At 42.7% G+C, this 15,390-nt stretch overlaps 1 protein-coding gene across 1 annotated transcript in view; it reads left to right on the forward strand.

Annotated features, from left to right (window-relative positions):
• Nucleotides 1-11,073: 11,073 nt before the first annotated feature.
• Nucleotides 11,074-15,390, forward strand: part of T265_15498 (hypothetical protein) — a gene marked incomplete at both ends in the record, with an annotated part of 48,939 nt that continues 44,622 nt past the window's right edge. Inside the window, one exon of the mRNA XM_009178401.1 lies at nucleotides 11,074-11,241. Coding sequence (XP_009176665.1) covers nucleotides 11,074-11,241 — 168 coding nt within the window. The remainder of the gene's footprint in view (nucleotides 11,242-15,390) is intronic.

Below are 15,390 nucleotides of genomic sequence, written 5' to 3' on the forward strand. Positions count from 1 at the left end.
GGCATCGAAAATTCAAGGCCTCATTCAATGCCGTAATAAACAGTAATGCGGAGAGTGGATCCCCTTGTCTCACACTTCTGTGGCGGTGAACATCGGAACTGGGGGAAACTGCTACAGCATTTTCAAAGGATCGTGCGATGTGTCGAACTTGAGGTGACGTTGCTTTGAACCCTTTGGTAGATCTGACGATTGTGTCATGTGAAACCGAAACAAACGCTTCCGAGATATCGACAAAATCCAAGCTTAGGTTAGAAGCCGTCCCTGAAGGGTGACGAAGCAAGGCATGCAACAGCGATGTGGCTTCCAAGCCGCCGTCTCGGTGGAGAAATCAAACGAAAGTGAGGCCAGTTGCACTCTACGATTCCAGCGTTCAGCAAGCGCCTTATGGAAGCAGCCAACAAGGACAGATGACACAGAGATCGGTCTCAGTTGATCCGGTGGAGTCGAATTTGAGACCTTCGAAACTAGGATGACACGGGCACGACAAAGAGAGGGTGACAACCCCCGAATATTAACAGTAGGTTGAAATACCCAGCGAGCCCGTTACCACTGAACCGAAGGAGCATCTTCGGCGTAAGCTTATCCAGGCCTGTGACCAATTTCCCATTGAACAGATTGTACGGCTGACTTTCTCACCCGTAATTGGCCCGAGGAAGCTCCAGTCAGATGGTACTACTTTGCGAATTGGCCGACTATTCACTTGTTTTGGAGCTGAGAGCACTTATTTCCTATGGTGCTCGGCGTCCATATGCAGGCCGCAGTTACCTTTGTATAGATCCTTCCATGAACCGTTGAGCACAGCAGCCGCTGCATGTTTCCGTCTTTGGTGGTATAGGGTCAGGAGAGTTGGCTCGGCGAATCTGCTTTCGGTTGACCGGGATCCGATGGGCTAACTGACGGCGGCGTCAGGATACAGTTTTCCATGTGTGTGGATATGTCCTGGGGCGATAGGACTTGCTCCGGTATTGTCATGCCGGACTGCATCCCTCGGGCAAATGCTTGAGGGTCAACACTGGCAAGCGGACTGACAGCTTTGGATTCCAAGAGTGACATGGCGCAATCCATGGTTTGGTTAAACCAGATGCTCTGCTCATCGGCTTCTGCAGAGCAGGCCACCATTTGGCCGACAGTTTGTTCACGTCCACCAAATGACGATTTGTTGTCGTGTTTATGCCAGTTAAGCACTCTTAACCTGGTTTTGATGCTGATAACCGGTAGACCAGAAAAATACTGCTCTAGTCTCGTAAACAGACCGGTTTGCGTGCCACAAGATGGATATATGCTGCTCTCCAGGTGCAAGAGCGACCGTGACTTTTGTTGGGACTAACGGGTACCGGAATACTTCACTCCGTCAAGCTTACTTGCATTATGCTGAATGGAGTGTGCGTGCCGGCGATGTCGACTTAGGCCAAGCTTCATCGGGAAAAGGCGGGAAAAATCAGCGCAGGCCAACGGGGAACCATGATCGTACCAAAAACTTCATCGTCGTGAACTCGATAGTGGGCTAACAAGCCAGCTTTTGATTTGCAGCAATTGCCACATTTATCACATGTGAATACAACGAATATCTCCTGTGTACTGGTTGGAACTGGTGCTTGGGCGCCGGATGATTCGTATTATACGCTGTCGAAATTAACCAGCACATTGAAACCAAACGGGGTGGTTAGCCCTGTCACGGGTCGCTGTACAGTTAGCTCACCCAGACTGACGTCGAGGCTAACCGGTCGCGACCACGAGGAGGTGGTTCAGCTCGCCAAGGCAGTATAATATTAGTGCTGCTGGTTGAACCATACATTGTGCATACTGAATTCTGTTACGCCGCGGCAAATCGTTTTGTGTCTCACAATCGTTTTACTGAAATGATTAATAGGAAACAACCCGAGATTTACGGGCATTTGCGAAGCAAATGTGCGGTTAACCGGCGGCATTAATGAGACTGACATTTGTAGATTCATTTAGCTTTTTGATCCACATCAGAAGTTAATCCTGCTGACAGAACGGGGGCTATTTCTGCCAGTTTTTCCATACCACACGATTTAATTGGTACAAATCACGCGTGAAATACCAGCAACTGATCAGTGTACCGCTCCAGCTAGCGGCTAATTACTATTGTTTTTCGTATGCTGTCTGAAATGTCATAGGAATCAGCCAAAAAGAAAGATATTTTGGAAGTCCAGAGCGAGTCTTACTCGGCAAGCGTGTGTGAAACTCCATGAATTGTGGCTGAGCATCAAACTGTGCTAAATTTGGACTGTTGGTACTAAACTACAGAGTGGAGCCCCAAACCTAACTTGTAAAAGTTACATGAAAATATGCTAAGTATAACCCGGTGGTGATGTTAATTTAGTCATTCGTTTACACATACTTTACACACTTTCTTCGCGACCGACAGCAGCACGCTGGCAAAATAGTTAAGCGAAAGAAATCACACCAAAGCGTTTCTTAATTTGAATACAAGACAAACGTCTAAATATATCTAGATACATATTGTGCACTCTGCATAAACGTTACTTAACTGTTCGTTTTCAGTATTCCCGTTTACACGAATTCCTGAATACTCCCCTTAAAGCACCTAACATTCGCAAATCTTATTCAGTGAATAAAATAAAAAATCATCAGGGACTAGTGTATGCACTGAGGGCTCATATCACAGTCAACACTAGGCCTCTGAACAGCAATTGATGATCTAATTATCACCAAATTACAAAGTGTTTTCCGGACATTTAAATATTTTCACTATAACACAAAGTGCGATGGCATCCAAAACGTTTTTCGCGAGTGCAACACAATCACCAACAGATGCACTGGAGCCAAAAAATCTGAGGCATTTTGTTTCCATAACTCTTCAGCACCTGGAAGTAAGTTTATAACATGTCAAATAACATGCTTCACAATAAAACATTAATGTTGGAGCTCTATGGGGAATCATGTAGCTCCCAAGTGTCGAGAGCGCCGGAAGGATCTTATGTTTTCTCTCTTGAACGTTGGCTAGGTTTTGCTGGTAGCCTGGCACATCCTGGAACACGGCAACGGCTGAAGCTGTATGGGGAATCATGTAGCCTTCAAGTCTGCATCAAGAGTCCAGAGCGCCGGAAGGATCTTCATACCTTATCTCTTGAACACTTCCTAGGTTTTGCTGGTAGCCTGGCACATCTACTTCAGCCATGTGCTTCACTATACCCACAATTTCAAGTTGCATACTTGTGTTTTTGCTCCACAAATTATACACTGAAAAATCGTTATGACTTATTGAGAAACAAGTTCAGCATGGTAGCAATCTCCTATTACAGCATGAGAAGGCGTTCACACTTTACCATATATGTGCGACCAAATTCTTCGGAGAGGGCATGAAACTGGCGACTAGAATCCGCTTGTAATCCGAAGCAGCATGATTTACAAATTTTGCTCCTGGTATTAGTAAACAAACCAAAATTCAGTCAGCAGCCCAGACGTGTTTCCAAATGAATGGTTGGTTTAATGTAAAATGCGCCTTTCTGTCTGATACTAGGCTTTAAAACGTCTGGTGTCAACGACAAACCTGCAAGATCCGTTTTATTAGGACCGGCCCTATAAGTAGCAACTGCGTTCTTGGAAACAACCAGTAATCTATTATTATTTCAAAAGCCCAGTTGCCCAAATTTCATGTGCAACAATAATTCTCGTACAACGAGGAAGTATATTTTGCATTAGTGCAGTGATACTCCAGTCACCCCACATTAGATACACTGCGAAGCTGTTTTGCTTTGTACTGTGATCACTGAATTGCCTGAAAGTGTGTCGTTATTTTCCGAAAGCGCATGGTAAATCAGTTTTTTTCGTTTTCCAAAGTCAAATCAGAATTCTATAAATATGCATATATTTATTTTTACTGAAGGTTAATAGTTCCGATCACGGAACAAGTACAAATATTGTGTTTTCATCCGTACATGTGTTAGTTGGTTATCGCCGGTGCCGAATTTTTCGCAGTCTCCCACAAATGTAAGTGTGACATTCCTCTTTTACCGTGCATGTTCTACAAACTCAGGTGGTGAGTTCATATTTCAGTCAACTGAGAAAAACCTAACTATATTCGTGCTTCAAAACCAAACCCAAACACACTAATATTTGGTGGTCGCTGGCCCGTTCTCCGAGCTGGGCAATCTGATTGCGAACGTTTCATCACCAATCTACGCTATCAACATTTTCCTCTATAGAACACTAATATTTTTTTTCAGAGCCGTGGAATATTTAGAGATATCTTTCCAATTATGGAGTGTGATCTGATAACAGAATCATGTCAAGTGTTGATAAAAAATGGTATCAAATGGTGTTATCCTTTTTGACAAACAACATTTCATAATTTGTTGGACAGACAAAGCCGCGTTGGTGTTAGGAGTTATTCAAGAAAAGATGCATTAGTGGTGTTCTTTTGAATTGTCATAAGGAAAAACTCAGACTGTCTATATGGGAACGTTTCGGATATTTCGCGTAATACACCTGTAGGAGACCATGGATCTAGAAACAAACAGATGATGTGATGCATACATGTGGTGCGTTTAGCACTTTACGTGATCGCGGGACGGTTTTCGAATGACTGCCTAACCGGTGGTTTTCCAACGACATATGTTCCTAACAACGGCTCCTAAACTACACTAATTGTACGCTTTTAAAATCACTATTGCTAGTAGCTAGCAGTTTGTACTGCACCATCAGGCAGATACTTTAGTCACGTAGCCAACATGCTATTATCCAATGTGTGGAACAAGAGTATTTCAAATTACCCAGTTGATTTTACGCACCTGTAATGATTTCATCAAAGGTTAGGCGAACATGAAGATATTTTTTATAACCTAGCATTATTAATTAGGAAGGCAGCAATGTACTGGAACCACTGAATTGCCCGAAAGTGTGTCGACGATTCCCTGAAACGCATGGTAAATCAGGTTTCTAACGTTTTTTTAAAAGGCAAATCAGAATTCTATAAATATACAGATATTTAGTTTTACTGAAGGTTAATATTTCCGATCACGGAACATGTACAAATGCCGTGCCTTCATCCAAGCATGCTTGTTGGATATCACCAGTGTAGAATTTGTCACAGTCTCCCACAAACATAAGTGTGATGTTCTTCTTTTACCGTGCATCTTCCACGAACTCAGATGGTGAGTTCATATTTCAGTCAGCTGAGAAACATCTAACCATCTTCGTGCTTCAAGATCAAACCTAAACGCACTAATATTTTTTCAGCGCCGGGAGGAATATTTAGAGATATCTTTCCAATTATGGAGTGTGATCTGATAACAGAATCATGTCAAGTGTTGATAAAAAATGGTATCAAATGGTGTTATCCTTTTTGACAAACAACATTTCATAATTTGTTGGACAGACAAAGCCGCGTTGGTGTTAGGAGTTATTCAAGAAAAGATGCATTAGTGGTGTTCTTTTGAATTGTCATAAGGAAAAACTCAGACTGTCTATATGGGAACGTTTCGGATATTTCGCGTAATACACCTGTGGGAGCCCATGGATCTAGAAATAAACACATAATATGATGCGTACATATCGTGCTTTTAGCCCTTTGCGTGACCGGAGGACGGTTTTCAAATGACTGCCTAACCGGTGGTTTTGAACGACAGATGTTCCTAAACTTCATTATTTGGCCGCTTTTAAAGTCACTATTGCTATTATCTAGCAGTTTTCACTGCACCATCAGGCAGATACTTTGTTCGTGTAGCCATGTGCCGTTGACAATGTGTGGAACAAGAGTATTTCAAATTACCAAGTTCATTTTACGCACCAGTAATGATTTCATCAAAGGTTAGGCGAACATGACGAGAATATCTATAACCTAGCACTACTAATTAGGTATACAGCAATGTATTAAATTGTCGCGTTATAAATTTGATCAAATCCCTCAAACCTGGCAATTCAGACCAGACCAGAAGCTCGAATTAACTAATTACAGCTTAAAACCACGTAGACCTTATGTCCCAGGGCTAAAAACCATGTTACTCTTTAATGAGGGCAAAAATTTAATCATTGTGCGGGAAAATCTCAGGTTATCCCGAAGCAATAGATTTTTCATATTTATGCGTAAAATGTGTTGAAGTATTTTTTATACCTCACGAGTATGCCGGTTGCGGTTCCTCTGTGGAATTCATTCTGCTTTTATATAGGGAAAGTAGAGAGTCACAAACACCGCGTAGGTAATTACAAATAAAAACGAAGCTCTGATAAAACTTGCAAATATAGCTGGATTTACATATTGATTTAAGTTGCGGAATTTTTGAATGCAACAGGTGTGCTGCTTTGAAACGCTTTTGTGTAGTATAAAAATGTGTAATGATTTTCTTCACGCCAATTCGAAGGCAGCTTCATTCGCTGCTGTGGCATGCCCTCTACGGGTAGCTACAAATTTCGAGTCCCTCCTTGGGCAAATTTCATCATGCGCCGTTTCCCAAAGTTAAGGGGGCTAGTCAAATCCAAAGACACAAAAATCTGTTGCACAATATGACGCGCGACGCCATTCTAACCAATCGCACCCCTTTTCATTTCAGGGTTTTTGTCAAGACAGCTGGTTTATTAATGGTGCATTCAACTTCTGCGCATATTGGTCATTAGGGACGTGCGGTTTATGTAGCTATTTTTTGGATTCGATATATGCGCCGTCCAGTAACGGAACCACTCGAATGTTTAGTTTTGGAATTCTAAGATTTCGGAAACCGAGGTGTTTACTAACAGACTTTGTTCCTACAATTTTTCGTCCCGAGTCAATATTAAGCAAGGCGTCTGTCTCTTACTAATTGCACAGCGACTAACGCGGCCTAGTTTCAACATTTATTTATCCTTGCTTATCTAAGACCTTCACGGACCACATTTATTCTTTTGCCACTAAAGCTCAACGACTGCTCGGTCAAGGGGTCGCTGTTTACTTCCTCTTCCCTATCGCTCTCGTGTAAGTGTAAGAACGTTGGTGAGTATTATTTTTCATGAGCGAAAAGTCAGTAATTTCAATTTCAAATTAAGCAAATGCTAGCCCACACCCAATAATCCAGCAGACAACTTGCCATCATCTGCCCTTTTAGTCGAAAATAAATTATTCTACGGCGTGATATTGCCGTAGATTTCCCCAGTGTTCTAATCTGCGGATTAGTTTTACAGTAGCTTGTTTTGATTAGCAACAGGGACAACAAAAATCTTACCGGTTGCAAAGAATGACCGCATATATTTCATTCTTTTATATCAGGTTGGCTTTGTGGTTACGATTTTGAGTACAAAGGTAGAGGCTTGGAAATTATCGCAGCAAAATTGTGGCAGTAGTAAACATACAGTTAAGTTCGTCCGGCGAGCCACCAGTATAGACAGCCAAAATTATCGGTATTCGTGCACCCGCCAGTTACTTTAGCATTCACGGGCGAAGCCACAAAACGCAAGGCATGGCGTAAATTGCAAGTAAATGGTTTCCTACGTAAAACGTTCGGGAAAAAGCTGTGAAAATAACGAGCAGATAATTGTGCTGCCGATAATGAATTAAACAACGTCAACTTCGAAAACATCAAGAAATGTCCTTACACATTTTACGCTAACACGAAATGCACATTGTTTTGTTCTGCTAAGCTTTCTCTGCCAGTAACAACCAGAAAATAACCCTTTAGATTAAGAGTAAAACAAATTAGTTTAAGACTTGCAATTATATGTGGGCATGGTAAGCATTCTCGGCTGGATAGATGCCTCTGCTTAAGTTTGTGAATGCGAGTGTGGTTCTAACGCTTCGCGAATAGCCTGCCTAAGATATTGAACCATAAATTTGGTTTAGTTTTTGATTACGTTGACTGGTAATGATCGATGGCTAGTTTCTCGGCGGTTTTAGTCTTTGAAATCATTTGATATGTGTGCTATAGATCAGAAAGGCAGTTCTACTCTGGTACCGCAACAAAACACATTTCAAATCTTTAGATGCTTTTTCTGCTTACAGGGCTACGAGATAACATGGATTCGCATTGTCGGTGGACACGGGACGTTACATTTTGTTGTCCAGCGAACTCAGTTTCATCTGTCTGATGTGCGCTTCTTCGTGGAACATATTTAACATGCAATAAGCTTGCTTGTGTGTCCTATGACAAACGGCGACTTAATTTTGCATGCTTTCAAATGTTGATCTGCCGCTTTACTCATCATTCTTTTATGTGTCACTTTCATACTGGTTGGCTTATAATATGAATCGCTTGATATGTTGCCGGGTACCATCTTATGCTACCCTTGTGGGAACGCTTGGTCACGGATATAAACTAGATAGTTGAATGTATTCCACTCAAGAGGGGTTTGAGTGCCGATTATGATGTACGCGCGTATTTATCAGACAGGAAATAACCTCACAACAGATTAAAAGTTTATATATCCTATGACCGTCATCAGGAATTTAAGAATATCAAGTTTGGCAACTTGGCAACAAAGACGCAAGAACATCAGAAATTACAAAACGGTTTTCACCAAGCACATAAGGGCACCTTATAGTGGTCTGGCTACCCAATGAGTTAGTTTACCAGGTGTGTGGCAAAGAAATAAAACAATAACGCTAGGTTGAATATACAATAATAAAGTCTGAGGGAACAAACTCACTAACAGCTGTTCTCTTCAAAATATTTCTTCGTTGGCCCAGGTCAGCGAATAAACAATAATCCAATTATGGTGGTCCAGGGGTCTTCTCCTGAACAGTTCCCACGTAGAATGAAATCTTTTGATAACAGAGTTAGCACACGAGACTCGCGAATGAACGCTGCAGGCGCGAGCGAAATCAGAAGAGTGAGTTTAAGCACGTGACCATGCCTGTATTTCGTGAAATTGTACAAGTGCGCGTTTTTGTAGTTTTTCGTATTCAAACAAAAAACGATCATACGATTGATGAAATACGTAGACTTATCATGGAAGTAAAACAAAGGTACAAAACGTCACACTGCTCCCCCACTAGATCGTTGACCGTGAAAAGGGAAAACGCTCAAATAAATAAAGTAACGAATCACAAATTTGCTCACCTCAAGTTTCGTAATCCGCTAAGTGCTGAGGGAAACGGACGCGACGTCCTTAACGACTAGTGGAAAAAGTGAGGTTGGAGAGAGGCTACCGTGTGTAGGTGTGGGTGATGTTGGAATAGCGGAATTGCTGGATAAGGTCGTGGGTGCTTTGATGCAGGCATGCTTCAGACGATCAATGGAGACGGCATCACACTTTCCGCTTCTCTCTAAAACACAGTATTTGGAGTGACGTTCGATAATCTTGAAGGAGCCACCATAACAAAGTTGGAGGGGTTTCCTCGTTGCGTCGTGTCGGACAAATACGAATGGTGTAGAAGAGAGTTCGGTTGAGATGTGCTCCGATCGCGTTGATCGTCTGGTCGGTGTCGCACAAAGTTCGGACTTGTGTTTTTTCAGACGGGGGGAGAATGTAACGGGTGAGCCAGAAGGGGAAACTAGTTCACCGGGTAGACGTAGAGTTGTACCGTATACCAGTTCGGCCGGGGAACGGTGAAGATCCTCCTTAATAGTGGAGCGAAAAGCGAGCGAAATAAGAGGTAAAGAAGAGGACCATGAAGATATGTTCATTTGGGCAGTCAGTGCAGCCTTGAGGTAGCGATGGAAACGCTCAACCAAACCGTTAGAACAGGACTGATACGCGGTAGTCCATATATGATGGAAACCGAATAGTGTAGAAAACTCCCGGAAGAGATTACACTGAAATTGTGAACCGCGATCGGTTGTAACGGTGGAAGCTATACCAAAATTACTCACCCAGTGCTGCAAAAATGAAAATGCGAAAAGTTGTTTGTGTGGCGAAATCGTGGATATATGGGACGTCATACCTGTCTGGGATAGTAGCGTTGTTGAGAGAACGGTAATCTCCACAGGGACTCCAATCACCTTTGGATTTCTTAGGTACCATATGTAAGGGTGATGACCAATGACTCGATGAAGGGCGGATGATGCCGAGTTCGAGGATGTGTTCGAACTCGTGTTTCGCGATTTGGAGCTTATCCGGATGAAATCGGCGGGGGATGGCATGGACAGGTGGACTTCTCGTCTGAATGTGGTGAGCGACGGAATGAGTAACCGGTTGGGTCTACTGACATGGGTAAGTAAGGGCTGGAAAATCCCCAAGTATGTGAGCAAAATGTGAATCCGGTAAGATAACTCGGAAAATTGTGAATGAATTTGGGGCACTAATTCCGTTGACTGAGAGGGAAGTAAGCGTGTCTAAGAGACGTTTTTTGTCGCACGTCGACAGATAGATTGTAATGGGTCAGGAAATCGGCACTGATGATGGGTGTTTGGGCGTCTGCCAAAAGAACGCACGTCGCAGTCCAAGGCCAAGTGTGAGGGAACGTTCGCCGTATTTAGCAATGAGGGTACCGTTAGCAGCTTGTAAGGAGAAAGAAGGAGAATCTGGATGCATCCGGAATCGGCAGGATCCGGTGTTACAAAAGGTTGCAGCCACCTTGTTGGATGGAAGGAACATTGAGAACGGAGAGGGAGACAAGGAATTAGAAGCGTTCCAGAGTCACTTTGATCGGCTGAGGCTGAATGAAGCTGGCATAATTTCCTGTAACGCCACTGATTCAGATGTTGTGATGCCCGTGATACCTCGCGTCTTGAGACGGAATCTCATCGTTGAATGACATGAGGTGGCACCTATAGGGTGCACCAAGACATACGACGGACTTCGGCAGAGGGCCTACTGGCCCAGGATGAGAAGTGAGATGATGGATTATGTGGTGTCCTGTAAGCGTTGTCAACTAATGACAGGTGATACGACAGGGGCAACCCATCCTATGGAACCCATTTATGTCTCAGAAATCGGCGAGTTGTGGTCAGTTGACGTCATGGGTCCATTCCCGGTGGCATCCAGTGGGAACCAATACATCTTGATGATGGAGGGGCTACAGGAAGAAAGAAAGAGAGCTCGAGAAAATTTGACCGCCGTTCAGGAAAGGACTAGGCAGAAAACGGCAAGTAGAAAGGTCCGAACGTTCCCTATAGGCACGAAGGTCATGTGTGAGGATCACCAGAACCATGACAGAAGTGGACGGGGGTCCCGGAAGCTATGCAGTCAATGGCAAGGGCCATTTGTCGTCACCAACCGCCGGGGGAACGTGTATACCATTTTAGATGGTCGGGATCGAAAGTAGTGAATGGGACACAGCTTCGCAAGTGGCATGATACACCCGAAGTGTGGCCGAGAAGACCCGCTGCCGAAGCCGGCTCAAAGGAGGTAAATGAAAATCGACGGCATGCGAACGAGCTCTAACGGGTGGACGTGTGTAACGTTGATGTTAATGATCGGGAGGCACGCGTGTAGTATGTGCTGTTAGTAGAATTTCCCTTTGCGTCAAATGAAAAAGGGAATACTGTTGCGGAATTCGTGGGGCCACTTTGTAACATTTGCTTTTGTTTGACCGAAGAATGATTGAAGGCAGTGAATCTCCAGGAATACTCGCTCGGGAGAACATCCGTGTCCAGTTTTTGTAACTAAGATGCAGATTAAAGTTTTGCTTCCTTGTTCAATGGTGTGTAACCGGTTAGTTGACAATTCCGAATAAATGATTTCGGAGCGAAGGCCTTCTTCCTTTCACCAGTAGGCAGTACGCATTCTTCTAATAAAGTCATCTTCGATTGCGTACAACTTTTGAATTCGTCAAGGACTAAAATTCGGAGCTCAGATTTCCAAAACTGGATGAACGTTATAGAAAAGGATGTTGCTGCTTATTCTCTATAAGAGTGTAACATATGTGCAAGTTTGCGCCGTTTCTAGCAGAAATTATTTCCATTTATGGAAGAAGTCTCCACAAAACAGAAGCATGTTTACCACGTTTTGGACAAAGATACTTTCTGTACGGGTGCTTGGGCCGAAGTAAACGAAGACGGGAAAATCAACGAGGCGCGAATAGATTGATATGCAGTTTATCATCAGCGCTATAATTTGCAGGGAAAAATTAGGTTTTTGGGCCCTCATTAATTTAGCGTTTTCCCTGAGGACGAGATTATAATCTTTGCTTTCGAAAAGCCCGGTCCCGTGCTTTATCCCGAAAATTGTTAGAGTGGTAGTCTGAAATATCTAGGAAAATGTCATGCCGCAGGTCGGCGTATGAAAAATTCAGCATTCAATTAGGTCTTAGAAAATCATTCGAAGAATGTCCCCAAAGGTATTTTCTTAGCTACAAGTTTATAGTGCACACTATGTCCGATTTATCCGGCGCACCACATCCTGCGATTTGAAACATAGCCGCACACGCCCTACGTAGAATGGTGTGACTCTCAGGGCAGCGCGTTGTCAAAGCATGGAAGCCCATTGAAAAAAAATACTGCCGAAGAAACATAACAAGTCTAACAATGATTCCCGAAAACATTCTGACATCCACCTTAAAACCGTCCCTAAAAATTGGAAATATATAATTTTCTGTCACCGTTTTCAAATAATTGGCCAAAACGTTGCATTGCTCATGCGAGTTTAGTGTGGAGTACCGCATTTGCGTGGTTCATTACTAGAAAATCAATCGTTTCTCTTCTCCATTAATAGTGGGACGGTCGTTTGAGTTAGGACGCCATTCTGAATCAGCCGCTCGGTATATCTAAGCCCTACTTGTTGCAGCAGTTTGGATAATGCGGTATAACGCCATTACGAACACAGGCAACGTTTGCTTGTTATAGCATGCAGCGTAATGCAAAATAATGAAAATTCCGGATTTGTTTCACTCCCATTAGACTCCGGATATGGGTAATGAGTTTGGTCTCAACCACAAGTGTTTTCTAATTTAACCTGACATCACCAAGACTTCAGAGAAATTTAACCATCAAATGTTTCCTTGAGTTCTATTTAGTTTTGTTTGTACATATGGTGCTGATCCCAGCTAGCTCCTTTTGTTTTATATACACTTTGACAACTGCAACCCCTGGACCTCTTAGGGTGTTTCGCTGCGAAATTGCAACCAATAATGTACCCGATTAAATTCAGAGAACATTTAGCGAGCCTACCGTTTTGACCTGACTTCCGGCCTCCTCAGATGCTATATTGTATCGCAAAACCTCGGTACAAAAACAGAAAATTCCTTGCTATTCTGAACTCGGAAGTTAGGTGCTCAAAAATATTGACAAAATAATTTGGGTTGCTTTGCGACTAGCAAGCAATAAGTTGTAAGATTTTTGCGTAACCAATGTCGGTTTTTGCCTGCTTTGTAAAAAAATCTACTCAACGCCAACAGTGTGTGCACGCTATCAACCTTGGTATTTCAATCACATGTACCAGGGCCAATGGATTCCAGCCCCCATGTTTGCAACTAAAACATAGCTGCTACAGCAGTGGTTGAGCTAAATCGTGCCAATTCAGTAGAACAGACGGCCATTGCTACCTGTTGAAGCAAGTTGGATGGAATAACAAAGCATTTTGCTCTAAAATGGCAGCAATTTTGAAATTACGCTCAACTGGATAATACGAGCAATTAATTTCTGCCAAAAATGAATAACAGATTTGGGCTACATGACACCAGCTTCAGGATAACCATTGTAGTGCACCGTCTAATTTTAAAACGCTAACGATTTAAATGGACCTCAGACCCTACACCGAAGCGCTGTAATGGGATATATTTTGGTGTCATTTAAGTTCGGGCGATTGAAATTCGAAAATCAAAAGCTTTTACTGCCATCCTGCTCATGTCTCAATTCAGTACACCGTTTCATCATATGTTGTACTATGAATTACTTGGATGTAAGCTTTTCAGACCTGTGACACAATATGTTATTTCGTTCTCAAATTTTTCGGCAAATACTTTCAAATACTTCTAGTCTTCTAAACTAGAATATGTATAATCCAGGTGTATAAGAACGAGCACAAGACGCAGCATTGGCGGCCGAGAAGCGGAGAGAAAAATTTCTGTAATTCAGAAAACTCCGTTCATACATGTTAAAGTCAGCTCGCCCGTGGAAATTCGCGTAATACGCTTGTATAATTTAGGGTACGGTAATCATTTTCTGTACTTATTTTTTTATTTGTCGAAATAAATTTTGATCTGGGTGAACGGAAAACCATTTTGAAGGAAATGCATTTTAGATAGGTATGAACACGTTTGGTAAAGCGAATACCTGGCCAAAACCACAGTCAAAATTGTGACATCTTTGCAAGTACCCAGTCAAATGGCAATTGCTGGTTTGTCGGCTGTGTTTCTGAAAAATCACGTTTTATTTCGTAATAAAACACCGCACCGTTTTCTCTAAATATTTCCGGTTCTCTGCAGTTTTCACATAATATTTTAAACTCATCATGCGCTAAACGCGGTCGCTGCTTGTCCGGAAAATCAAATATTCAGTATGATGAGTGAGCATTGGACGGATTGGATTTGGAGCCTGACACAAATTAAAGAACATCACGACCATGCAATATTCGTCGGAATCGGCTCTGCCATTCCCGATCAAGCATTTCATTATTTCACAGAGAGTATGTGAAGGTCGATTCTAGCCAAGATCATCTTTCGAAGAGCTTCATCTGATATGGTCAGCTATTCGGCCGAAATTGTCATGCAACCGTAAACAAACAACGATTTTGGGACACCAACTACAAACAAACCTTCCAGGATACGAACTGGTCACAATTAGGAGAACTCGAGCGGCTAATGTTGCATAAGGAACGGCGTTAACGTGGATTGTCCAAACACTAATTCAAACTACGCTATCTGATATTCTGAAATAAATCTCTGCGATGTAACACAAGTGATTTGTTGATCGATTTCCCAGGAAAAAAACTGCACAATTTTACCAGGAATATGTTCATCATCTGTGCACAAATCACCAGTAATATTTCCTCCACATTTTTGAATGCGCAAACCTTCCACTGCATATTCCCACTGGAATGGCTGTTCGAATTCAGTGTGTCACCGTACAGAGAGGTTCGGGATCTTTCTTTGCGTTGTATGATCTCGATGGCTCACCTGCAGGAACAAATATGTAACTGTCGGGGATCGAACGTCTTTTGCAAGTTCGGCGGAAAATTTATTTTGCTTGCTGATCTCGATTCGTCAGGCAAATTCCTGACTATGCTTTTGAGTGCAGCACAAAAGCGTGTTCATAGAATGCTGGTGTTACTTCAGAAGCACGTTGGTAAGCTTCTATCAGTCTGGAAGTCAGATGCATTTTGTCGATGCACTGGTTAGAGCCCAGATTACGTGAGATGGGCAAGGAGACCCAGGGTGATGCCACTAGTTCACATCAGTCAATTCTTGCCGACAATTGATGCCAAATTTACAAAGTGAAGACATAGACAAAACCTGGCCTTGGTTTGGTTGGACCTACCCAGTTTAGTAATACTGGCGGGTTAAAAAATTAAAGCAAAACTACCAGAGCACCTGAATTTTTTCCAGAACGTTTCCGACTA

Source organism: Opisthorchis viverrini (assembly GCF_000715545.1).
Source record: "Opisthorchis viverrini unplaced genomic scaffold opera_v5_554, whole genome shotgun sequence".
Lineage (NCBI taxonomy): Eukaryota > Metazoa > Platyhelminthes > Trematoda > Opisthorchiida > Opisthorchiidae > Opisthorchis > Opisthorchis viverrini.